The sequence below is a fragment of the Eleutherodactylus coqui genome, chromosome 4 (genome assembly GCF_035609145.1).
Source record: "Eleutherodactylus coqui strain aEleCoq1 chromosome 4, aEleCoq1.hap1, whole genome shotgun sequence".
NCBI classification, from domain to species: Eukaryota; Metazoa; Chordata; class Amphibia; order Anura; family Eleutherodactylidae; genus Eleutherodactylus; species Eleutherodactylus coqui.
Genome location: NC_089840.1, coordinates 31174559 through 31201796, shown reverse-complemented (window position 1 = coordinate 31201796; position 27238 = coordinate 31174559). Strand labels below are relative to the sequence as shown.

At 50.0% G+C, this 27238-nt stretch overlaps 1 protein-coding gene across 1 annotated transcript in view; it reads right to left on the bottom strand.

Annotated features, from left to right (window-relative positions):
* The window catches only part of ARL6 (ADP ribosylation factor like GTPase 6), a 66639-nt gene extending 40277 nt beyond the window's left edge, over positions 1–26362 (bottom strand). The window contains exons 1-4 of the mRNA XM_066599156.1: positions 26261–26362; positions 18188–18326; positions 9183–9244; positions 3595–3663 (exon numbers count right to left, since the gene is read on the bottom strand). Coding sequence (XP_066455253.1) covers positions 3595–3663; positions 9183–9244; positions 18188–18310 — 254 coding nt within the window. The 5' untranslated portion in view covers positions 18311–18326; positions 26261–26362. The remainder of the gene's footprint in view (positions 1–3594; positions 3664–9182; positions 9245–18187; positions 18327–26260) is intronic.
* Positions 26363–27238: the final 876 nt, after the last annotated feature.

Here is a 27238-nt window from a genome sequence, read left to right as displayed (position 1 = left end):
ACACACGAGAAGATGGACCAGGCATCATAAAACCGCGTGCGGAAAGTCATCAAGCGACTGATAAACAAGCCTTCGCTCTCTGCGCATTTTCCACAAACACGCGTGCGGTTTACACTTCCTATTGTCTCTTCAGGTGACATTTATGATGAAGGTAAACAAGCGCAAATCTTTAACCTTCAGCGGCGCCGGCTCCGCCAGACATTTCCATGATTCAGGAGACACTTGGTGTCACGGAGGTACAGGCGGGTGGAAGCGCGGCCTTTTGCAGGCAGATCTGAGAGCTGTAAATCAGTTTCATACACTGGGATGCGCTCCATGCCGACACTTATGGAGATGGTGATGGGAGAAGGTGAAAGGCTTCATAGCGTAAAGGAAAAAGGAACTAAATCCGGGCGAGACGGGACTGAAAGCTTCTATATGTGTCGCCTGGAAAGCCACAATAACATCCGTACGGAGAGGGCGCTTATAGGGGGGATTACAGGCTGTAAGGTCATCCTATAGCAGCTGCTAGGAATGGAACTCATCCCAAAAGGGATGCGAATGGTTGGAATAGTGCCCTCTATCGGATCCTGTGCCAGAAATACTACTTTTGGCTATGATACTATTTGCCATCACCCTTTTTATGGTTTCTGTTGCCCTCGCTATTACACTGTAAGCCTTTCTTTCATTAACCTCTTCCAATCCAATTTATATCCTGGTTTTCCTAGGGGGCTTACTCTTTTTCTGCTGTTATACAACGGCGCTATCTGCTGGCTAAAGCCAGTACTGCATGAGGTGACACGTTGGATAGGCTCCGACAGCAGAGAGGCTGGCAACATACAGAAAGAGAACCCAGACGGACGTCTTCCAACATCTGAGCTGTACAGCCTTAAATCATAAATGTCTTAAGACGTCAGACAGTGGATTGGAAAGGGTTAAGAGCTACTTTACGTCGTTGTCTATTTTAGGACAACATATTAACTAACTTAATAAAAGTTCTCGGGTCTCCTAATTTTTTTTCTCGGTAATAGGAGCCAATAGAAAATTGGCGCACATTATAGAAGACACAGGCATTCTTCAGGGATGAGTGAGATAGATGGCGGTATTGTCCGGTGTACAGAATTCACGTGATGGCGGATGGGGATATAAGTGTTTTCAATACTTCACATGAGGACGTTCCCGCTCCAAGAACAGCCTGTAATCATCCGTTTTCTTCACTTGACACCCATCAATATCCATCGTCGGTTGAGTAAGACGTGTGTGAAGCCGTCGTGGATGTGAAAAAAAATGTGTATTGGTGGTTGCAACAGTTCAAAGAATTTTGAACATCGTGTGAGAATGAACCAGAGGAGCATCGTCCATTAACAGGCCGGTCCGGTAACATGATTGGGCGTGAGGAACAAGTGGCGATGGCGGACCGCCGATGGTCTATGGAATGAATTGTCAGCATTTCCATAGGATCTGTGCAAACCATCCTGCGGGAAGACCTGAAGATGCGGAAGTTTCCTCTAGATGGGTGCCAAGGGTCCATCAAGACAACCTCCTCATCGGGCGGACCTTATTTAGGTGGCTCTTCATGACGACAATATTGAAGTGGTTCTTCAAGCTCCCTGCTCACCTGACCTCGTCCTTAGGGATTTAAGGCTTTCACAGCAGCCATGGCATCAATGTTGTGAAATAGGTGTACGTCAAGAGGGAGGTTATGTTTAGAAGTGACAATACTTTCAGAAAATGAATAAATTAGGAGACCTTAGAACATGAATGGACCTTTAATTAATTGGCCCGACTCTAGGAGCATTTTTTTTTTATATTCACTTCAGTTTGCCCAAATGGGCTCTTTTTAAATTTAGCTCTGGGCGCTGTGAATGTGCCACGCGGGTGGAGCCGACCACTCGCTGCCAATCAAGTTTGACATCACTCGTTGACAGTAAATGTTGTGGACCGCCCACTTGACACACAGATTTGCCTTCTTGCTATTTAAATGTGTCATGAGCGTTTGGGCCCGCCCACTTGACACATTGACAGATCCAGGTGTCGAATCTAAGAAGAGTGTAAGAGAGGGTTGCATAGTCAGCGGAGCTGTGACTGCAGAGCTATAGTGCCAGTATCACCGACTTAATAGCACTACAGACCCTTTTAAGAAAAAGACCCCCCACAGTACCGGCTTACAATGTAGCTGTATGAATAGTTTTTGTCAGACATTCTGTTTATTTTTGCGCAGTACTCGTCAGCAGACGGGTGTAAAGGAGAAAAAGCACTTTTCATTTTCAAACTGAAGGATATTTTTGAACATTTACAGGAAATCTCTCACCGCTTCACGGGTCACAATTTTTGCCTTCCACTTTTTGGCTGCCGATATTTCGGCTTTATGCCTTATTTTTTCCTAACAGAAGAGACTGTCAGAGCGCTTGGATTGGGGACACAACAAGGATAAGACATCCCTTGAGCCCCGACGGACCTTTCTGCAGAGGAAGCTCATGATATTCTATAAATAATGATATTAAAGTGACCCTCCAGTTCTGGGACACATGTTCTGTACCAAGACAGGAGGGAGTACATTACCTGCAGTTGTTCTTCTCGGCTTCGTTGATCTACCGGTATCGGTTCCCCAGAGTAGATGCAGAGCACTGGTAGTCTGAAACTACCAATGCACACATTGGAGAATTGGGTGGTTAGTAGATTGCGTCGGCCATCTTGGATGACTGATAACGGGACTGGGAATCAGCAAATTAAAGGGACAGCAGAGAAGACCTACTGCAGGTAATATACCTCCTCCGGTCCTGGAACAGAATTTTGTCCCAAAATGGGACTGTTGCTTTAATATGAGATGATCTGTGTATCTCAGCATAGAACTGGTGCCTTCATCGGTCTTAGGCCGCCTGCAGACGCCGGGTCGGATCCGGCTGCGAGAATTCTCGCAGCGGGACCCGACCCGAGCATCTGCAGAGAGCAGCGTGACACTCACCTGCTCCCGCGGCCCCGGATCTTTCATGTGCCGGTTGCCGGGCAGCCAGCGCATGCGCAGAGCGGAGCCGGGGGCCGCTGAGTGACGGGACAGCAGAAATAGAGCATGCCGCGATTTGTTTGCCGCGCGAGATTTCGCATGGCCAAATCGCGTCCGTATGCATAGGATTACGTTTGTTAACGCAATCCTATGGTAGCTTCCAAGGGCGGAAATTTCGCGGCAGGATTTCCCGCGGAATTTCCGCCCGTCTGCAAGCGGCCTTAGAAGTCTAAGACCGGTGAAGGCTAAATAAAAAAAAGGATGCAGATTTTGGAAAAAAAAACATTTGTTTATTTTTTTGAAGAAACTGCGTGCGGCTTTGAAAACCGCATACTTTTGATGTTTTTGGGTTTTTTTTGCTGAGGCTCAAAAACACAGCAAAAACCGTAAAGTTTTAACGCAGCCTTACTTTTAGCATATTATGGATTTCCTCTGACGTCGGTGCGCACGTGAAGCCCCATCTTTTCCAGACTCCGAGCAGCCACCAGCATTGATGTAGCATTTGGGTTCGAAGCCCCGACGGCCTCATCTTCTACCTGGCATGTGTGTGTATATATATATATATATCTCCCACTAATTAGTGTCGTTCCCACATTCCCCGGACCACTTACTTGTAGTAGTGTTCCCAGAGATTCCTGTACCTCCCTTGTCCAGACATGTCGAAAACTGTGAATGACAAGCTAGAAAAACAAATACATAAGAGAATTAGTAGAAAGTATCATCTGTAGTCCCAAATACTGCAAACAATATTAATGGACAGTATAGTATTCTACATTATAGCGATACAACACGGGGACACAGCGCTTCTCCAGGACAATACTATGTATTCATGCTGCCGTTGGGCCAGGGTCAGAGCAACCACAGGGGAGGCTGCGGAAGACAGCACAGGTTGCCATCTGCATGTGGATGAACATCTATAGGGCTCCATGGGGGCTGTAAATACTTGCATGTGTTCATCTCATTCTGCACCACTAACTGCTGTATATGAACTTGCTGCAGGGAAACAACGGCAACCCCTCAATTTACAGGAGTGGTAAGGGTCTCCAATGACAGCTGACCGTGTGCATGTATGATGCGTGTGTTGCTCTTTCATTCCCAATATATTATACCCCCTTAAGGGTATAATTGTATAATGAATTTCGATACGGATTTTGTGTATTTCACGTTTTCAATTGAGGGGTGATGTTTGCTGCAAATTCACATCAAAATCCATTGGCGCAGATTTTGATGTCCTATAGGGGACTGGTCACCTCCATCTCACCCCTAAAACTGACTTTACTGGTCTGCAGGGGATGAAGGAAAAAAAAAATCCACATCTATCGCTCTCTCTATTCATAATAAGCCTATGGGCCTCTGTAATTAGGTCCATAATTCCCCCCATATGCAAATTAGTTCATTCCCGCTAATTCATAGCTGCCAAGCTAACAGGGAGCCCTTTCTTTGGATAGGCAGGAAATGCTTTCTAAAGGGGATGCAAGAAGCCATCTATCCAGAGAATGGGGGCAGAGTCAGTGGCCTTTTACACGGGCCGATAAATCATTCAGTCTAAATGCATGCGCTGACAGAACGATAAACGAGAATTCATTCACTTTTCATTCGCTGTTCAGTTTTTGCATGCATTTAGACTGAGCAGAAAAAAAAAATAAATCAGCCGGTGTAAACAGGCAGTATCACTTATGAGCAACTGCCTGTTTACTGTGAATGGAGGCGGGCCGGAGGGTGGAACGATCCCGGGGTTAACTCCTCCTCCATTCACTAAGCAATGACCGTTCCTGTGCTGGGATGACCTGTTGGGCAGCGACCATCATTCCGTGTAAAAGCTCATCTCTGCAGCTCGTGACTCTTCTCGGTCAGATGACTCTTCTCTGCCCATTTGCATATGTGACGGGAGATCTTTGGAACCCAACTGCAGATATACAAGAGCTGATTAGGAGAAAGAGGACAAAAGAAGGGATTGATTTCCCATCCCTACCAGCCGGTGAAGTCAATTTTAAAAGGGGTCATCCAGGGAGGGGAAACACCCACTTCTGACCAGGGTTCGATGCTTGGTCACATGGTATGGCCCCATTGCTCATGACATTATCGCAGAAGGCCGGCTGATTTCAATAACTAGGGCCGATTCCCCAAATGTGTCGGAAACCTTCAATCGGAGTTCCATCAGAGATACGGCTGAAGATAAAGTGCAAAAGCTAGGCAACTGATTGGAAGGCGGACGGACCCCATTATTTTTATTAGTCAATGGGGGCCATCCAGTGCTGTTGGGTTCCATCCGGAGCCGTTTGGCCACGGGGATTACCCTTTCCTGCTCCCCGAATGGAGCAGGAAAGCAGAATCCCCAGCGTAGATATGAAACCACCCTACGAAAGCCCCCTACTGTGTAATGGCCAACGCATATACAAAGAAGGGGGCTGGCTTAGTTATTGAAATCAGCCACCCCCCCCTACAATGATGTCATGAGCAATGAAAGGGCCATTCCAGAATGAACCGAGCTTGGACACTGCTGAACCCTTTTTTTAGGACATAAGGACAATGCCTTTAATCAGGATTTATGAATATAAAGTGAAGGTTCAAGTATATTTGTACGGAGTGGATTCCATTTCAGGGTTGGTTCATGTGTTGCAGCGAATCCGCAGCTGTGAATCCCCAGTGGATTTTGGTGGGGAAGCTCTACGGATTGCACCCTTTGCATTACTACGGGTGATGTCCGCATTGGAAATCCGCAGCATAACCGGACGTATCGTGGATTTTCAGTTCAGAAATGTCGCAGAGAGAAGCCCCCCCGAACCCTCCGTGTGTGATCGCGGCCTTAAACACACGTTTGGCGTTTGACCAGATGTCTACAGCCGCCTTCCTTTGTTCGCACTGCTATACGCATCCATTAACTAACAACATCCTCGAATGAAGCCAACAAAATGAATTGCCTCCCAGGTGGGGCGCCGATAATTCATGTGTTGTTAAATATTAATTTCCAGCTAGAGATAGACATGAATGCTCGCTCTCCGGAGACCGCCGCAGCCGTGAGAAGTCTTGTTAGATTGTTAAGTATTGTAGTAATAAACAGCAGACAGGAACACGGCGGCTGCTGGGAAGTGTTAATGTACAACACCGACACCACCGCCACCAGAAGAGGGAAGAATTACCATCAGACACATCACTAATGTGACCTACTACAAGCCGCCTAAATGCTGAGGGCAAGAAAAACACAACCAGTGATAGAAATGTATGAAGCCCCCGAGATGCTTCTCTAATGCTGCCATCAGTGGTATTGCCTACTAGTGTAAGAGGGGTCGGAGAGGTGAGGGGAGGGGGGGGGGGGGGGGGGAGAAGAAGAAAAGAAAACCTCGGCTTCCTTATGGTATTGTTGGTATAATTTATGCAACCTTTGGAAATGTTTATTGGATGAGGCTGCCGTCTACTGGCAGGTATTTGTAGATTCAGCTGTATTATTTGGCTCTATAACAAACTGGGTGGTATGACAAGGGTCCTAAAAAGTCACTGGAGCGCTGCAAGATATAGGGAGGTGATCGTATCCATCATAGATAGTGAAGCAGCAGAGCGGGGAGTATGAGCTGTGGAGACAGGAGCTATCTGCACAGAGGCCAGAGACAAAGAGGACTGCAGAGTCTGGTCACCGCTGAGAGGCAAAAGACAGAGAAAAGGAGAGAGAGAGAGAGAGAGAGAAAAGGAGAGAGAGAGAGAGAGAGAAAAGGAGAGAGAGAGACAGAGAAAAGGAGAGAGAGAGAGAGAGAAGGAGAGAGAGAGACAGAGAAAAGGAGAGAGAGAGAGAGAGAGAGAGAAAGAAAAGGAGAGAGAGAGACAGAGAAAAGGAGAGAGAGAGACACAGACAGACAGACAATAGGAGAGGGAGGGAGAGACAGACAGACAGAGAAAAGGAGACAGACAGGCAGACAGAAAAAAGGAGAGGGGCAGAAAAAAGGAGACAGACAGAGAAAAGAAGAGAGACAGACAGAGAAAAGGAGAGAGACAGACAGAGAAAAGGGGAGAGAGAGACAGACAGACAGACAGAGAAAAGGGGAGAGAGAGACAGACAGACAGAGAAAAGGAGAGAGAGAGACAGACAGACAGAGAAAAGGAGAGAGAGAGACAGACAGAGAAAAGGAGAGAGAGAGACAGACAGAGAAAAGAAGAGAGAGAGACAGACAGAGAAAAGAAGAGAGAGAGACAGAGAAAAGGAGAGAGAGACAGACAGAGAAAAGGAGAGAGAGACAGACAGAGAAAAGGAGAGAGAGAGACAGACAGACAGAGAAAATGAGAGAGAGAGAGAGAGACAGAGAAAGGAGAGACAGACAGACAGAGAAAAGGAGAGGGAAGAAAAAAAAAAGAGAAAGTGAAAAAGAAAGACATAAAGACTTTGAACACAGGCCAGTGTAAACTGTGGGACAACACTGCTGGAGGCTCCAAGTTGCAGGAGAGACAGCAGCTGTGTGTGCTCTACCGAGGAGGGCAGTGTGGCACTGGATAAAGTTCCCGGAGATCAGCTACAGAGTTCACTGGAGTAACTGAATAACAGTAAGTGAGGCCGACCTCCATCTAAGAAAATAGTGTGAGCACTCATAGGGACAGTCATTGTAACAGGCCTGTTACATATATCAACGCTGCGGCAACAATTACTTAAAGGGATACAGCGCGCAGGTCCCGGACAGATGCTTAATGCTGTACTTCAATGCAAGCTTCAGGAATAAGGACACCAAGTACTGCTTATTATACTGTTGGCAGGGAGGGGTTAACCTCTCTCACAAAGACTGTATATTGCAACCTGTAACTAGACGACCTGTGTTAGTGAACAAACCCTTGCAAAGTAACATTAAGACTGTTTCTCATACAATGTTAAATACAATAAAAAAACTATATCAGGACAGCGCCCCCAAGGGTATGAAGATAGATATAAATTTTAAGGCCAAAACAAAAATATATCAAATGGACTTACCCGGTGTCTAGCAGGACCCTACTAGAGGGACCCACTAACACCCCATGTCCACGTTTGCTTCAATCAATAATGCAGAAAATGATCCTCCTCCAGAGATCCTTTTTAATCCTGTCAGGCTAGGGACTAGGAGAGCCAGCAGTTTCCATAGACCGGATCCTTGCAGGGATCCGTACACAGAAATGTAAAAGTAAACAGAAAAAAAAAAGCAGAACTGCGCTCCTTTAGGAAAATATCCTCTGGTATCAATAGTTGATATAACCTCAGTTTATTCTTGTACAACGCGTTTCGTCCTGAGGTGTACTTGATAAAGTCTCAGGACGAAACGCGTTGTACAAGAATAAACGGAGGTTATATCAACTATTGATACCAGAGGATATTTTCCTAAAGGAGCGCAGTTCTGCTTTTTTTTTTCTGTTTACTTTTACATCTCATACAATGTTGCTCTTTGTATAAGCTAAGTCAGTGCGAGCGGCATGAGGCCGCGGTACAGTGACAGAGAAGCGGCTTATTTACTCTTATACCGGTATTATTTGCATTTTTGAGTTCTTAAACAAATCTTGTATATTTTTGGTACTCAATTGGCTCCATCGTATCCTGAAACCTGCACCACACCCCGCAACACTAGGACCATGTAGCTTTATTGACGACTAAGGCCAGCTTCACACGGGTGTATTTGTGCACAAAATACGCAGAGAATAGAACACATTCATTTGAAGGGGTTCATTCACATTTCCTTGTCATGCGCATGCATTTTGGTCGTGCAAAAAACTAAAACAAAAAAAACCCAAAAAAACTGTTTTTCTGCATATTTGCACAAAGATCCCAGTAAGAGTCAATGGCCATCAATAATAGATCAGTTGGAGTCCTTCTCCAGGGATGCCCACTGATCAGCTCTTTTCTGGAGCAGTGTGCTCATGCACTGAGCAGATTTCTGTAGACAGCACCTCTTCGCACTGCAGTGGCCCAGCTTGGTATTGCATGCAAAGCTTCTATTTACTGCCAAGGGAACTTTGCCTGTAATACCAAGCTTTGCCACTGCAGTGGGAATGGAGCTTCCTGCAGAAATCAGCTATGCACAAGCTATGCACATAGCTGATCCCAGCACCCAGACCCCCACTGATCTATCAGTTTTCACCCATCCAGCAGACGGTTGAAAACTTGAAGAAAAAACTTTGTCTCTCTGAAATAACCCTTTAAGGACCATGTATAAAGAAAACACAGATCTCAGAAGAAGGATTTTGGAAACAGTACCTGGATGTCTTGAACTTTTCTATGCTGAATCCAATAGTTGGGACAATGTCTTGCATCTGAGCCTACAAGATGAAAGAGTAAAGCAGAGGTAAGTGCCAGTGCAGGAGAAGACCAGATTATTCCTCTGCCGACATCACGCTCATATATCATACTGCTAACGGGGTTATCCGGGTTTACTAAATGGACGGCCTGACCTCAGGATAGGCCATAAATGTCTGATCGGTGGGGGGTCCGACGTCTGGCAACCTCACCAATCAGCTGTCTGGATGGGTCACAGCACTTATGCAAGAGCTGCGGCCTCTTCAATGTGAATGCTGGTCCTGCAATCTGTTCGCAGCCAGGATGCCATACTTTATATTGACTGTTCAGCCCCATTTACTTCAATGGAACAAAGCCTACTCAGAATGGCCACTGCAAGAAGTACCATGTGATTCAGCGACATGCGTCACCTATAGCGTCCCACCCTATAGAGATGTATACATTTTTACTGGATGAGCTGGAATGGAAAAGAATAATCTACTGCCATAGCCCATCTATCTATTGACATACAACCTCTAGATAGAAGCCAAAAGGACACTCCTCTGGCCTACGTCGGGCTTATACAGGGTGGGCCCCGGAAAAGTACCGCGGCACCACACTTCTATGAAACTTGTCTTTTCTGCTTGTAGCAATCAATCACAATGCAGCTTTTTTAGGTTGCTATGGGCAACAAAGAAAGATTTTATAAGAATGTGGTGCCAGGCTACTTTTTCGTGGCCCTGTATATCCCTACAGACATGTTTAGCGTGTAAGCATGGAGCTTTTTCCAGCATGCTTAACATGATATGAGCCCAGCCAAAGTGGGGGGCAAGGTTTACTGGTGACCCCCTTGAGGTCTTCATGCAAGCTCTGCAGCCAACAAAAGAGCTCTCTAGTTTAAGGACCCCATCAAAAACAGTCCATATGTTGGCTTCCCAGCCCTGCTGGGATGGAAATTGGTTTTGTGAAAAGCCCATAAAATTACAGACACCTCATAGACGTCAGCTTGGTTGTGGTCCCAACGCTGGGTCAATGTCATAGAATGCTGGAAGATTACAGCCCGGAAGCCTAAGAAAAGTGAATTCAGCACTGGCCAATAAAATACACCGAATGGCCACTTTATAAGGTCTTCAGAACTTTAGCAGTTCGTCATGGCATACATTCCATTAGGTCTTAAAATCTTTCTGCAGGAACATCGGCCCCTGCGGACAGGAAGCTTCTTGTAGTTTCTGCTGATTAAATGGCTGTACTGACATCTTCTGACCAGCTGACAGGAAGGGGTCATCAAATCATGCTGCTTGTTTCAAATTCTGGCTCCCATCAGCACGCTGCAACAGACATCTGGATTCATCTGACCGGGTGAGGTTTTGCCCCCTGGAGTCTCACTTTTCTGTTTCTTCTAGACACAATGGCGCCGTAACTGGTCATCTGATGTTATAGCCCATCTGTACTAAGGAACAGCAAGTTGTGTATATGTACATGTTAGTTGGAGCAGCAGAGTTGTATTCGGCCGCTCTTGACCATGCACCACCTGTTCATCAGGACGATTCCAGACGTCCTCCTCTGACCCCTTTCAGCGATGAGCTATGTCCACAGGATCCCCTTTTGCAGGATGTTTTTTCGATCCCACCATTCTCAGTATACAGTACTCTCAAAACCGATTCCTGACGTCCTCCTCTGACCCCTTTCAGCGATGAGCTATGTCCACAGGATCCCTTTTGCTGGATGTTTTTTTTTTGATCCCACCATTCTCGGTATACAGAACTCTCCAAACCAATTCCGGACGTCCTCCTCTGACCCCGCATGATTAGCGGTGAAATCCTGGCGCCGTCTAGCACCGATGACCAGGCCTGGTTAGAAGTCGTCCACATTGTTGATATTTTGTCATTTAATGTAGATTCACACTCATCGGTCTAATTTCCATACAGGGATGCGCCAAAAGTGAAGGGATGGGGGGGGGGTGCTCTTATAAAGAGTCTGTTCAGTGTAGACTGTAACTCAGTACTAAGAAAGTATTTTTTCGTAAGGTCAAAAAAAGCCTCCTAAATCGTTAATGAAGACGTGAAGCGGCTTCCACAGTTTACTTCCCCGAGTTGCTGTAACTTTGTTTTTCCTTTGTTCGATGTTATTGCCGTTTGCGCACAGAGTAATTAGAGATACTGCTGGGAAATTAGGGCATTAAAATGGTAAAACGAGAAACTTTATTTTACTGTCTGTATCCCACGGGACGACACAATCAGGAACTGTCTGCATCTCGTCACAGGCAGTGGGCAGAGGTTACTTGTAGAGAGAAGCCAGAGAACACTTTCTATCATGTCACCGGTCTCCAGAGGATTCATCATCAGCGGCACGCTGCCACGCCGCCCTGTAAACAAGGCACCGAGATGCCAGGGATAACATTAGCACAGCGCACTCCTCTTTACTTTTATGCCCTGATAACTTCCAGCGGATTTCATTACTTCGTGCTCCGACATTTCTGCTACTGAATTGCTTTAATGCATTAAGGCAAGTTTCTAAACTTCGGATGCCCCCCGTGTTACCGCGCACGAGTTCTTCTAGGTGAAACTCCGGGCAAGTTTTCATAATTTCCTACAACGGACGTACTAGGGTCATTTAACAGAATTCTTTCACTCTGGTCCCCCGAAAGCAAATGTCTAAAAGGTGCACAATAGGAAATAACTACATAATGCCTTCCACATAAAGGGAGATTGCCGAGTGCGTCAATCTCCCTCCTTCCCCTAGAAATGAATGCCAGTCACACAACTGCAGCATGGGACATAAGGGGTGTACCGTTCTTGGGATTGCTGGGGGTCCTTGTGATAGGACTCCCTAGTAGTCAGACATTCATTCCCTAATTGTATTTAATGGGAAAACCCTTTTAACCAGCACTGTAGTCACTTCATTTGGAGGATCGGTAGGAGTCCCGTCAGCCGGACATCCAACGATGAGTAAGTGATGTCATAGCTAAGTAATATGTCATCAGTGGGAAAATCCCTTTAAAATAACAGGATGTTTACATCTGATTGACACCTACTGTGCTCATCTTGCCATATGCTGCAAAATCTGTGCATATTTTAACCCCTTCACTCTAACGGGCATACATGAAGGATTGGTATAAGGCGGGCTCGGAAGCCAAGCCTCCTTTATATATGGTGGGTGTCGGCAGTTTTTGACAGCCAACACCTCTCCAAAACAGCTGCGATCAGTGCTCACACTGAGTGTGGCTGTAAAACCTTTAAAAGCCTCTGACAATTCTGACACCACCCCTTGGAGATGAGACAGGAGATGCCGTTCAATTGTCATAGCAGCCCAGGCCCTTCTGAAGGCCCCAAGGGCTGCCATTTATTTCTGCTTATTAGGACAGGCCTGTTCCAATAGAATGCCTTTATAAATACCTTATACTGCAATATTGAAGTATTGCAGTATATGGTAAAACTGATCAAATGATCACAAGTTGAAGTCTCCTATGGGTTCTTTGAAAACACAGATTTTTAAATTATAGTAAAAATCAAAGGGAGCGCGGGTACAAAGAGTGTCTCTTTGTCTGGAGGACTTGTCCTGTCCTGCATTACACAGACAACCCACTGATTTGAATGCACACAATGTAATACCTAATTTTCCCTGTGGAGGCACCGCAGGGAAAATGAACTCTGCATGGTTCCCCCACAGATTATAGCTGATCCCTGGTGGTCTTGGCAGATGGGCAGTTTATGATCAGCTTATTGTTAAAGGACCCTTCTACCAAGTAATTATTATCCAAAGTAAATAACTATTTTAAGTGTAGCACATGTTTCCAGCACAACTTGCAGTTAAGGGAACAGCTTCCTATTATACTATCTGTACCAGAATTGTTCCTGTTCCAAGCAGAGACTGGGGCATAGACTTGTTCAGGCCACAGACCGTCATAAATAGAACATAGCCTGTTGAATGGCTGCAAGGGAACTGCTTTGAAAGGTTTGTCCAGGAATGGTATAAAATAGATGCTGTCAGTGCAGTCGCTGGAAACTGCACTATAACTGCAGAATTCATTTGCAGGCTGGAAGGGGGAGAGGATAGAAGCGAGGGAGGAGCCTAAAGGTACATTGCTCACAGCAGGGTAGTGTTAGGCTCCGCACCCCACCCGCGTGCCCACCCTTCATGGTCTGTACATGAATTGTACAGTCTAAGATGGGAATAACCCTTTAATAGCCACGAGGCTTCGAGAGTGAAATTGCTATATTTCTGCAAATTAAAGTCGCCACTAGAGGGGGAAGGGGGGGAGGCGAAGGAGAAGAGGGGGGGGGAGGCGAAGGAGAAGAGGGGGGGGGAGGCGAAGGAGAAGAGGGGGGGGGAGGCGAAGGAGAAGAGGGGGGGGGAGGCGAAGGAGAAGAGGGGGGGGGAGGCGAGAGAGAAGAGGGGGGGGAGGCGAAGGAGAAGAGGGGGGGGAGGCGAAGGAGAAGAGGGGGGGGGAGGCGAAGGAGAAGAGGGGGGGGAGGCGAAGGAGAAGAGGGGGGGGGGGCGAAGGAGAAGAGGGGGGGGAGGCGAAGGAGAAGGGGGGGGCGAAGGAGAAGAGGGGGGGAGGCGAAGGAGAAGAGGGGGGGGAGGCGAAGGAGAAGAGGGGGGGGGGCGAAGGAGAAGAGGGGGGGGAGGCGAAGGAGAAGAGGGGGGGAGGCGAAGGAGAAGAGGGGGGGAGGCGAAGGAGAAGAGGGGGGGAGGCGAAGGAGAAGAGGGGGGGAGGCGAAGGAGATGAGGGGGGGGAGGCGAAGGAGATGAGGGGGGGGAGGCGAAGGAGAAGAGGGGGGGGAGGCGAAGGAGAAGAGGGGGGGGAGGCGAAGGAGAAGAGGGGGGGGAGGCGAAGGAGAAGAGGGGGGGGAGGCGAAGGAGAAGAGGGGGGGGGAGGCGAAGGAGAAGAGGGGGGGGGAGGCGAGAGAGAAGAGGGGGGGGGAGGCGAAGGAGAAGAGGGGGGGGAGGCGAAGGAGAAGAGGGGGGGGGAGGCGAAGGAGAAGAGGGGGGGGGAGGCGAAGGAGAAGAGGGGGGGGGGCGAAGGAGAAGAGGGGGGGGAGGCGAAGGAGAAGGGGGGGGCGAAGGAGAAGAGGGGGGGGAGGCGAAGGAGAAGAGGGGGGGGAGGCGAAGGAGAAGAGGGGGGGAGGCGAAGGAGATGAGGGGGGGGAGGCGAAGGAGATGAGGGGGGGGAGGCGAAGGAGAAGAGGGGGGGAGGCGAAGGAGATGAGGGGGGGGAGGCGAAGGAGATGAGGGGGGGGAGGCGAAGGAGAAGAGGGGGGGGAGGCGAAGGAGAAGAGGGGGGGGAGGCGAAGGAGAAGAGGGGGGGGAGGCGAAGGAGAAGAGGGGGGGGAGGCGAAGGAGAAGAGGGGGGGGGAGGCGAAGGAGAAGAGGGGGGGGAGGCGAAGGAGAAGAGGGGGGGGAGGCGAAGGAGAAGAGGGGGGGGAGGCGAAGGAGAAGAGGGGGGGGGAGGCGAAGGAGAAGAGGGGGGGGGAGGCGAAGGAGAAGAGGGGGGGGGAGGCGAAGGAGAAGAGGGGGGGGAGGCGAAGGAGAAGAGGGGGGGGAGGCGAAGGAGAAGAGGGGGGGGAGGCGAAGGAGAAGAGGGGGGGGAGGCGAAGGAGAAGAGGGGGGGGAGGCGAAGGAGAAGAGGGGGGGGAGGCGAAGGAGAAGAGGGGGGGGAGGCGAAGGAGAAGAGGGGGGGAGGCGAAGGAGAAGAGGGGGGGAGGCGAAGGAGAAGAGGGGGGGAGGCGAAGGAGAAGAGGGGGGGAGGCGAAGGAGAAGAGGGGGGAGGCGAAGGAGAAGAGGGGGGGAGGCGAAGGAGAAGAGGGGGGGAGGCGAAGGAGAAGAGGGGGGGAGGCGAAGGAGAAGAGGGGGGGAGGCGAAGGAGAAGAGGGGGGGAGGCGAAGGAGAAGAGGGGGGGAGGCGAAGGAGAAGAGGGGGGGAGGCGAAGGAGAAGAGGGGGGGAGGCGAAGGAGAAGAGGGGGGGAGGCGAAGGAGAAGAGGGGGGGAGGCGAAGGAGAAGAGGGGGGGAGGCGAAGGAGAAGAGGGGGGGAGGCGAAGGAGAAGAGGGGGGGAGGCGAAGGAGAAGAGGGGGGGAGGCGAAGGAGAAGAGGGGGGGAGGCGAAGGAGAAGAGGGGGGGAGGCGAAGGAGAAGAGGGGGGGAGGCGAAGGAGAAGAGGGGGGGAGGCGAAGGAGAAGAGGGGGGGAGGCGAAGGAGAAGAGGGGGGGAGGCGAAGGAGAAGAGGGGGGGAGGCGAAGGAGAAGAGGGGGGGAGGCGAAGGAGAAGAGGGGGGGAGGCGAAGGAGAAGAGGGGGGGAGGCGAAGGAGAAGAGGGGGGGAGGCGAAGGAGAAGAGGGGGGAGGCGAAGGAGAAGAGGGGGGAGGCGAAGGAGAAGAGGGGGGGGGCGAAGGAGAAGAGGGGGGGGCGAAGGAGAAGAGGGGGGGGGCGAAGGAGAAGAGGGGGGGAGGCGAAGGAGAAGAGGGGGGGAGGCGAAGGAGAAGAGGGGGGGGGAGGCGAAGGAGAAGAGGGGGGGGAGGCGAAGGAGAAGAGGGGGGGGGAGGCGAAGGAGAAGAGGGGGGGGGAGGCGAAGGAGAAGAGGGGGGGGGAGGCGAAGGAGAAGAGGGGGGGGAGGCGAAGGAGAAGAGGGGGGGGGAGGCGAAGGAGAAGAGGGGGGGGAGGCGAAGGAGAAGAGGGGGGGGAGGCGAAGGAGAAGAGGGGGGGGAGGCGAAGGAGAAGAGGGGGGGGAGGCGAAGGAGAAGAGGGGGGGGAGGCGAAGGAGAAGAGGGGGGGGAGGCGAAGGAGAAGAGGGGGGGGAGGCGAAGGAGAAGAGGGGGGGGAGGCGAAGGAGAAGAGGGGGGGGAGGCGAAGGAGAAGAGGGGGGGAGGCGAAGGAGAAGAGGGGGGGAGGCGAAGGAGAAGAGGGGGGGAGGCGAAGGAGAAGAGGGGGGGAGGCGAAGGAGAAGAGGGGGGAGGCGAAGGAGAAGAGGGGGGGAGGCGAAGGAGAAGAGGGGGGGAGGCGAAGGAGAAGAGGGGGGGAGGCGAAGGAGAAGAGGGGGGGAGGCGAAGGAGAAGAGGGGGGGAGGCGAAGGAGAAGAGGGGGGGAGGCGAAGGAGAAGAGGGGGGGAGGCGAAGGAGAAGAGGGGGGGAGGCGAAGGAGAAGAGGGGGGGAGGCGAAGGAGAAGAGGGGGGGAGGCGAAGGAGAAGAGGGGGGGAGGCGAAGGAGAAGAGGGGGGGAGGCGAAGGAGAAGAGGGGGGGAGGCGAAGGAGAAGAGGGGGGGAGGCGAAGGAGAAGAGGGGGGGAGGCGAAGGAGAAGAGGGGGGGAGGCGAAGGAGAAGAGGGGGGGAGGCGAAGGAGAAGAGGGGGGGAGGCGAAGGAGAAGAGGGGGGGAGGCGAAGGAGAAGAGGGGGGAGTCGAAAGAGAAGAGGGGGGAGCCGAAAGAGAAGAGGGGGGAGCCGAAAGAGAAGAGGGGGGAGCCGAAAGAGAAGAGGGGGGAGCCGAAAGAGAAGAGGGGGGAGTCGAAAGAGAAGAGGGGGGAGTCGAAAGAGAAGAGGGGGGAGTCGAAAGAGAAGAGGGGGGAGTCGAAAGAGAAGAGGGGGGAGTCGAAAGAGAAGAGGGGGGAGTCGAAAGAGAAGAGGGGGGAGTCGAAAGAGAAGAGGGGGGAGTCGAAAGAGAAGAGGGGGGAGTCGAAAGAGAAGAGGGGGGAGTCGAAAGAGAAGAGGGGGGAGTCGAAAGAGAAGAGGGGGGAGTCGAAAGAGAAGAGGGGGGAGTCGAAAGAGAAGAGGGGGGAGTCGAAAGAGAAGAGGGGGGAGTCGAAAGAGAAGAGGGGGGAGTCGAAAGAGAAGAGGGGGGAGTCGAAAGAGAAGAGGGGGGAGTCGAAAGAGAAGAGGGGGGAGTCGAAAGAGAAGAGGGGGGAGTCGAAAGAGAAGAGGGGGGAGTCGAAAGAGAAGAGGGGGGAGTCGAAAGAGAAGAGGGGGGAGTCGAAAGAGAAGAGGGGGGAGTCGAAAGAGAAGAGGGGGGAGTCGAAAGAGAAGAGGGGGGAGTCGAAAGAGAAGAGGGGGGAGTCGAAAGAGAAGAGGGGGGAGTCGAAAGAGAAGAGGGGGGAGTCGAAAGAGAAGAGGGGGGAGTCGAAAGAGAAGAGGGGGGAGTCGAAAGAGAAGAGGGGGGAGTCGAAAGAGAAGAGGGGGGAGTCGAAAGAGAAGAGGGGGGAGTCGAAAGAGAAGAGGGGGGAGTCGAAAGAGAAGAGGGGGGAGTCGAAAGAGAAGAGGGGGGAGTCGAAAGAGAAGAGGGGGGAGTCGAAAGAGAAGAGGGGGGAGTCGAAAGAGAAGAGGGGGGAGTCGAAAGAGAAGAGGGGGGAGTCGAAAGAGAAGAGGGGGGAGGCGAAAGAGAAGAGGGGGGAGGCGAAAGAGTAGAGGGGGGAGGCGAAAGAGAAGAGGGGGGAGGCGAAAGAGAAGAGGGGGGAGGCGAAAGAGAAGAGGGGGGAGGCGAAGAGAAGAGGGGGGGAGGCGAAGAGAAGAGGAGGGGAGGTGAAAGAGAAGAGGGGTGGAGGCAAAGGAGAAGAGGGGCCAAGGCAAAAGACAAAGTTGGACCTGCAACAGGGTTCAACTGTTTAGGTTTGCTCAACATTAGTGGCCACTTAACCAATTACAAAACTGCAATGAACTAGTGAAGTCCACTTTGACCTTACCCCGATACTGCCAGATGTATAAGGAGTACGTGGAGATATAATCATGAGCATATTGAACTGCAAAGCCGCGTTCACACGTTGCGGAGATGCAGAAAAACTGCAGGTTAGAATTATGGTACATTTACAGCAGAAAATCTGCAGCGGTTTTCCCCTCTACGTGAACAGAATTAGTTTTAATCTTATTCACTTTAATAGTATAAATCCGCAGCGGTTCCGCAGCGTGTGAACGCACCGTTAAGTGGTGTACAAACAGCGGCTATTAGAGTAAACCGCCACCTATGCAGCATGTATACAAATCACCAAGTATGAAGCGTAGGGCACTCACTGTGGCGGGTTTTAGCTTGTTGATGATGGTGGTCTTACCACTGTTGTCCAATCCCAGACACAAGACGTGAACCTCCCTCTTCTTCAGGCCCAGCCATCCCGCCAGCCGGTCAAACAACCCCATGCTCGTCACGCAGAACCTGGCATGGAGAAATTACACATTAATGACCATCACACAGTAAGATCAGACTGTGCAGAAGAAGCAAAGAGAACAGCCATGACAGCTGCGGACGGCGTAATCCTCTTAGACTAAAGACCTCGAGCTGATAATGAGGATTGACAGGACGGAGCGCCCGACTAACCAGCGTTAACACATTATATGCACTGTAGTACATAGAATACATTTAGTACATATAATGCACGTGACTCCCCCCTCCGGTCATAAGACCACCTGCAAGTGTCCTTCATCTGTTAAGAGGGTAGAAACTGTTCTTAGCAATGTCTGGGAAAGCTGCAATAATGGCTTCCAGATGATCAAATCCAACTTTCCAAGACTCCTGAATGGCAAATCTGCCTAGATATACATCAATTACTGATCAAATATCATCTGACTGTATCTAAGTCACAATTCTAGACAAATTCAATATAGTGCAGGAAGAAAAAGTAAGTGACCCTTGAATTTAACAACCTGTAGCCTCAGGCCTTGTTCACACAAGCGTTGTTCTGCACGCATCCGTGCTGCGCAAAAAGCAAAAACGTGTGAACGAAGTTCCGTGCCCATTGCTTTCAATGGGGCCACCGCTGCTGCTGGTGGCCCCATTGAAAGCAATGAGCTGCAGGCACCAACCGCAGTGATTTTTTTAGGGAAGGGCTTGAAATATAAGCCCTTCCCTGGAGATCATCCTTAGCTTGTGTAAAAAACAAAACAAATATACACTACCGTTCAAAAGTTTGGGGTCACATTGAAATGTCCTTATTTTTGAAGGAAAATACTTGTACTTTTCAATGAAGATAACTTTAAACTAGTCCTAACTTTAAACAAATGCACTCTATACATTGCTAATGTGGTAAATGACTATTCTAGCTGCAAATGCCTGTTTTTTTGTGCAATATCTACAAAGGTGAATAGAGGCCCATTTCCAGCAACTATCACTCCAGTGTTCTAATGGTACAATGTGTTTGCTCATTGGCTCAGAAGGCTAATTGATGATTAGAAAACCCTTGTGCAATCATGTTCACACATCTGAAAACAGTCTAGCTCGTTACAGAAGCTACAAAACTGACCTTCCTGTGAGCAGATTGAGTTTCTGGAGCATCACATTTGTGGGGTCAATTAAACGCTCAAAATGGCCAGAAAAAGAGAACTTTCATCTGAAACTCGACAGTCTATTCTTGTTCTTAGAAATTAAGGCTATTCCATGCGAGAAATTGCTAAGAAATTGAAGATTTCCTACAACGGTGTGTACTACTCCCTTAGGGGGCAGCACAAACAGGCTCTAACCAGAGTAGAAAAAGAAGTGGGAGGCCGCGTTGCACAACTAAGCAAGAAGATAAGCACATTAGAGTCTCTAGTTTGAGAAACAGACGCCTCACAGGTACCCAACTGGCATCTTCATTAAATAGTACCCGCAAAACACCAGTGTCAACATCTACAGTGAAGAGGCGGCTGCGGGATTTTGGGCTTCAGGGCAGAGTGGCAAAGAAAAAGCCATATCTGAGACTGGCCAATAAAAGAAAAAGATTAAGATGGGCAAAAGAACACAGACATTGGACAGAGGAAGACTGGAAAAAAGTGTTGTGGACGGATGAATCCAAGTTTGAGGTGTTTGGATCACAAAGAAGAACGTTTGTGAGACGCAGAACAAATGAAAAGATGCTGGAAGAATGCCTGACGCCATCTGTTAAGCATGGTGGAGGTAATGTGATGGTCTGGGGTTGCTTTGGTGCTGGTAAGGTGGGAGATTTGTACAGGGTAAAAGGGATTCTGAATAAGGAAGGCTATCACTCCATTTTGCAACGCCATGCCATACCCAGTGGACAGCGCTTGATTGGAACCAATTTCATCCTACAACAGGACAATGACCCTAAACACACCTCCAAATTGTGCAAGAACTATTTACAGCAGAAGCAGGCAGCTGGTATTCTATCGGTAATGGAGTGGCCAGCGCAGTCACCAGATCTGAACCCCATTGAGCTGTTGTGGGAGCAGCTTGACCGTATGGTACGCCAGAAGTGCCCATCCAACCAATCCAACTTGTGGGAGATGCTTCTAGAAGCGTGGGGTGCAATTTCACAAGCTTACCTCAACAAATTAAGCTAGAATGTCAAAGGTGTGCAATGCTGTAATTGCTGCAAAAGGAGGATTCTTTGACGAAAGCAAAGTTTGATGTAAAAACAATGTTATTTCAAATACAAATCATTATTTCTAACCTTGTCAATGTCTTGACTCTATTTTCTATTCATTTCACAACGCATGGTGGTGAATAAGTGTGACTTTTCATGGAAAACACAAAATTGTTTGGGTGACCCCAAACTTTTGAACGGTAGTGTATATACTCACCTCTCCACCACTATCGGGGCACAATGCGTCTAGCCGCTTTGCTGCCCGGCAGTGTACTGAAGCTCCTTTAGCAGACGGGGATTTAAAATCCCCACGTCCTAAAAGGGCTGCGTTTGATTGGCTGAGAGCTCAGACAATCACAGGCAGGGCTCAGCCATTCATTGAATTCAATGAATGGCCGAGTGCTGTGACCAATCAGACGCAGCCCTTTCAAGAGGCGGGATTTTAAATCCCTGCCTGCTGAAAGAGCTTCAGTACAGTGTCGGGAAGACAAGCGGCTAGACGCTCCAAGCCCCGACAGCGCCGGAGAGGTGAGTATATGTTTTGTTTTTTACACAAGCTAGGGATGATTTTTAGGGAAGGGCTTATATTTAAAGCCCTTCCCAGAAAAATCACTGCAGGGGTTGCTGGCATCCCATTGCTTTCAATGGGGCCGCCGGCTGCAGCAGTAGCCTCATTGAAAGCAATGGAAGAACATTGCGATCCTCTGCCACAGCCGTGGCAGGGGATTGTCTACTCCCGCAGGGAGTTCCCTTGTCACTGAACACTGTCACAGTGTTCAGTGATGAGGGGACTCCCTTCGGGGAATATTGAGACGGGCACGGACCTATGCAGTGCACGCATGTTCTATCTTTTGAAGGCGCGCGAATCTGCTTGCCTGTAAAACACGGACATGTGAACACACCACAGGAAAACAATGGTTCTAATAGGCGCGTGGATATGTGTGCACAAATACACATTCGTCTGAACAAGGCCTTAAGATGCAAACATCTCTACCAAATGTAAATAACATTTACACAGCAATGAGGAAGAATTTGGGTCTATTCCTCCCTGCAAATGTGTTTGTTCATCAGTATTTCTGGGATGCCTTGTTTGCACAACCCTCTTCAGGTCATGCCATGGAATCTCCATAGGGTTAAGGTCAGAACTCCGAATTGGCCATTCCAAAACGCAAATCATCTTTTTGCAGTATTCTTTAGTTTATTTCTTTGTGTGCTTTGGGTCATCATCTTGTTGCATCACCCAACATCCCTTCTGCTTGAGGTCATGGACGGTGGCCCTAGCATCCTTCTGTAAAATGTTCTTATCCACCTTCGAATTAATTGTCCCCTCAACGATTATAAGGTGTCCAGGTCCTGAGGAGGCTTCCGCTCCGACCTCTGTGTATTTGCAGCGCTGACAGCATGTGGGTACTCAGCTGATCAATCGGGGGCCCCAGTGACGGACCCCAGCCGATCAACTATTGATGACTGATCCTGATGATAAGTCAGCAATAGTATTTTCCAGGGAAAAGTTGCAAAAGTGTGAACACAAACCAATAACAAACGAGACTTTACCCTAGGAGTCAGTCATGACTCGGGGCTTGTACCTGGGGACTTTACCTTGCCTCCCTTTTTTGCATTTGATTTTGCATTTTAAACATATAATAGAAGTTATGTTTTAAATCCTGTATTTTCCAGGAACTGCTGTCTTCTGAAAGTTGTTCACATCGAGGAACAGAGTTGTCAGTAACCATGCTTTGTGTACCTTTATTTAATATGCAAAGCATCTGTAAATCCCACACTTCCAGACACAGTATGGGACACAGCAGTAGGAGGGGAGAGGCGAGTATACACTAATGAGTTATGTAATAGCATGGGGAACAGGGTTTTACTTAAAGGGGTTGTCCGGGGTTAAAAAAAACATGGCTACTTTTTCCCCCCAAGTACAGCGCCACTCTTGCCCATAGCGTTGTGTGTGGTATGGCAGCTCAGCTCCACTGAAGTGAATTGGAGCTGAGCTGCAATACCACACACAACCCTATGGACAAGCGTGGCACTGTGTTTGGAAGAAAGCAGCCATGTTTTATGTATTAACTAATTAGTGTATACTTACCTCTCCACACTTACTGCTGTGTCCCACACCGCGGCTCCAGGTCTCCGCTCTAACAGCACATTTACAGGCTGCCCCAGGTGCTACAGCCAATAACAGAGTCCAGCACTCCATCACTGAGCTCTGTCATTGGCTGCAGTGCCTGTGATGTCACGTAAACCGGGCGGGACTGCAACCTGTAAACAAAGGAGCGAGGGTGGAGGGGCGGTGCGGGACACAACAGGGATCGGGAAGAGGTGAGAAAAAGGTTTTACTTAAAAAAATGCAACTCCTGGAGAAGTCAAACACAAAGGTTCACTTTTCTTGCAGCACTGTGGATGTTACTCAGTAAGACTAGTCCAACAGTCCGGGTGTTACTAGTTACATTGTGTTTGTCTGTAACCTAGATACAATCAGACCACAATGTATGAGCAATCAGTGCAGAAACTGGGGAATTCCAAAGGGTTCACTTAGGCCGCCTGCAGAGGGGCGGAAATCCCGCAGCGGGAACATTGAGCTATTAGGTTCCATAGAACCTAATAGCTGCCGGATAACGCAATGGATTTCCGTCGCATTTCACACTGCAGAAATCCGGCCGTGGGCATTCGCCCTAAGAGTGGTTTCGCACCAGCGCTCGGGGTTCTTCTTACCATTTGGAGAGCAGGAAAGGGGAATCCCCGCAACCGAACGGCTCCATCCAAAGACGGAAATGAACAGCACCGGACGGACCCCATGGTCTGTTCGGTTTCCACTCAGCTGCTCTCCTCTTGGATGGAAGAAAAAGCTCTGCATGCGGCACTTTTTCTTCTGGTACTTTGAGATGGCTCTGCAACAGAACTTCTGACTGGAGGCTTCAACGCAGAAGTGAAAACGGCCTTATAGATTTGTACTGCGGCGTACACCAGCCTGCGGTCCGACCTGTCGGATCCCAGCCTAGGGCGATCCTCCACTGCGGCAAGTTGGCCTGCACATCTGCATGCCCAACTCGAGTGAGCAGGCCCTCCGGCTGGAAGCCTCTGGGGACGGATCCACGGCTGGTGAACCTTGTACAGGAGCGATAGTGGCTCACTGCATGGAGGTGCAGCGCGCCAGAGATCTCTTCCGGCGCTTTCAGCTCATTTTCCGTGCAATTCGTATGAGAGGCAACATGGCTGCCCATTGCGGAATGATGCAGCATATTCAGGGCGCAAAACACACCCGCGGAATACGCTGTAACGATATGTTCGTCTGAGAGAGCCCTAAGGCCTCATGTCCACGGGCGGATCGGATTCTGCATGCGGAAGCCATGGGAAATCTGTCCCCGCCGCGGACGAGTACGCTGCTTACCCGTCCGGGTCTTCTATTTTCTTTACTGCGAACGTTCGCGGAAGCGCCGGCAGTCGCGTCGCCACACATGCGCAGTAGAGTTTTTTTTCTGCTGCTCTCGGAGCCGGAGAGTCATCATTCCTTTATTATGGCTGTCAGCCGCCTCGTCAGGGCGACAGTCAACTTTTAACCCTTTCCAATCCACTGACTGACTTCTTCCTACATTCTGACTGAAGCCTGTGCAGCTCCGATGTCGGAGGATATCCAGCAGGGTATTTTTTACTATATATTGCCACCGCTTTATTGTTGGGGGCCTCTCCGGGATGTCACATACTGAGGTACTAGCTCTAGCCAGCAGATGGCGCCATTGTATAATGGCAGAAAGAGAAAGTCCCCTAGGAAACCCTGAATCCAAAACTTGGATTGCAAAGGGTTAATTTAATCCTTGGCGCTCAGCAAGTGCCCTGTGGGCGGGACGACTTCCTCCGCTGCTCTCTCTCTCTCTCCATCCAATCAGATGCCCCACAGCAATGACTGAGAGCTGTCGGCAGGTCAGCATGAGCGAGATTGGCGCCAGCGTCCCTCTAAGGGTACGTTCAGACATAGCAGCGGAAATTATGCAGAATTTCTGCAGCAGAAAACTGGCGCCAAATTGCACCATGCCAATGGTTTCTGCTGTGGATCTGCATCAAAATCCGCACTTATGGTATATCCACATTATGGTATTCGCTCCGCACAAGTTCCGCCTACCAAACTGCGTCATTTTGCCGCGGTTCTTAGCACAAAAGTGCGCACAGATTTTTCTCTGTCAGAGGGCAAAATCCACATCGGAATTCCACAAGTCCGAGTGCACCAAAGGCTGCGGCAAAATTACACGTTTTTTAGAGGCGTAAGTTGCCCCAGAACATCTTGCGGCGACTCCCCCCCCCCCCCCTTAACCGCACCCCGAGAGCGCAAATTTTAAAGTGGAAGTTATTTGGATTTTGGGGCAGATTTCCCGCTTGAAAAACACGCGCCATTTCTGCCATGTATAAACGTTCCCCCACGCCACGTTCACTCGACCGTATTCGCGTGCTGAATAGAACTTATTAATTTCGAAGGATTCGTTCACAAGTGCGTATCTTGTGTGCGTCATTCCATTGCGCAAAATAATACACCGCATGTTCTATTTTCCTGTTCATTTGCACATGGATGTAATTACACTAATTGGCCATTTCAACATGGCCGGGGGTTTATTGCGCGTAAATGCGTACGATTTGCGATTGCAAAGGGTACGGTAAAAAAAATGCAGTTGCGTGCAAATACGCAACCTCTGGTGCGCAAAAACGCGGCGCGGTGTGAACCCGGCCTTATCGTTAGCCTCCTCCTCTCCCGTCCGTCTCCACCCATTACTGCAGCTGCACACGTCGCTCCAGGCGGATGGGACTGCGCACGCTCAGGCGGATTCAGTCTTGTCCAGCCGGCCATGTACCGTGCGTTCAGGCCGGTGACCCCCGACGGCTTCCCATGAGCCGGTGACTTATAGGCTGGTAATGAAGGATCCTGGCCCGTTTCCAGGACCCCACTGGTCGCTGTCCTCCTATTGGCTGCAGCCGTCACGTGGGTAAACGAAAATGTGACCACTTCAGCAAATATACACAGCGACCAACCAGAGGACGCAAGTGTCATAGAAGCAGCGGGTCCACGGAGTGAGGAGCGCCATTTTAGTTATATTCCGGTTTAATCCCACCGCCACCAATGATATTTTAAAGGGATTGTCCAGTTAGGAAAAAAAAAACCCTTTTTAAATTTAGAGACTTAAAACAACACAACAAAACCTCGCTTACGTGTTCTCTGCGGTTCGGCGCCGCAGCTCTCCAAGTTTCTGTTTACAACAGAAGTCAGGTGACCTCGGCCTGCCAATCAGAGGCTGTAGCGTCACCGCTGGTTCTCCTGGCATCCGCGCTCACATCCCGGGTTGCCATGATCCTAGGAGTACGTACGGAGATGCTGTGGCCTCCGATTGGCAGGCCGTGGTCACCTGACTTCCACTGAAAGCAGGAGAATCGCAGTGCTGGATCGGTGATCAAGGAAAGAATCTTTTTTTTTTTTTAAGTGATTTGGTTCTCAATTTAAAAACTGATTTTCCAACCCTTTTAATCAGAAAACCCCATAATACATTTCTGTGTACTTCCCCTTTAAAAGGGATGCCGTAGCCTCTGCTTTATTCTATGTGGCGTTTGTCAGAATGTTCCATCCTCGGCCGTATATAGGGGGGGACTGCAGTCAATATGGCATAATGTCCTGCAGGATGGTGTGAGACTACAGTACAGCCGGCTACGGATCTGTGTGCATTCAGAATGACCGGTGCAATGGCCGCACAGAGCTACCACCGCCCAGACCCTCCCCCGGCGCTGACCGCCGCCCCCCATCGCCTACCTGACAATAAACCGGCTCTTTATCCCCCAACTTGATGAACCGACAACCCGCACTGCACACCGGAAGCGGCGGACTCTATGGTAACCCGGCAAACACTTTCCTGCGCCTCGCAACCACGCCCCCTCTGAGCGCAGCCAATCGCTGCACTTGTTAGAATTATCCAATGGCAGCGCCGCTCTCATTTCTTCGCCTCTGTCGATGTCGTTCGGTTCCCGCAGTCGCGGTGGCGTCGCTACCGGCAGAACGGCGGATATTAGCGGGACTTGTAGTCCTTCTAGAACCAGCGGAGAATTTATGAAAATAGTGTAAAAAAAGAGCTGTAAAATAATGTGCAGGGCTGAATAACGGCCATATATCCGTCCAGTCCCGCTGATATGTTATACATAGTTATTAGAGCGCCCCCTTGTTACAGTCCTGGGTATAACTAGATGATGGGAGAGATCTCTCCAATACTGCCCCCTCCAGTACCCCACTAGTAACAGTGACCCCCTCCAATACTGCACCCTCCAGTACCCCACTAGTAACAGTGACCCCCTCCAATACTGCCCCCTCCAGTACCTCACTAGTAACAGTGATCCCCTCCAGTACCCCTGTAGTAACAGTGACCCCCTCCAATACTGCCCCTCCAGTACCCCACTAGTAACAGTGATCCCCTCCAGTACCCCTCTAGTAACAGTGACACCCTCCAATACTGCCCCCTCCAGTACCCCACTAGTAACAGTGACCCCCTCCAGTATCCCAGTAGTAACAGTGACCCCTCCAATACTGCCCCCTCCAGTACCTCACTAGTAACAGTGATCCCCTCCAGTACCCCACTAGTAACAGTGACCCCTCCAATACTGCCCCCTCCAGTACCCCACTAGTAACAGTGACCCCCTCCAGTACCCCACTAGTAACAGTGACCCCCTCCAATACTGCCCCCTCCAGTACCCCACTAGTAACAGTGACCCCCTCCAACACTGCCCCCTCCAGTACCTC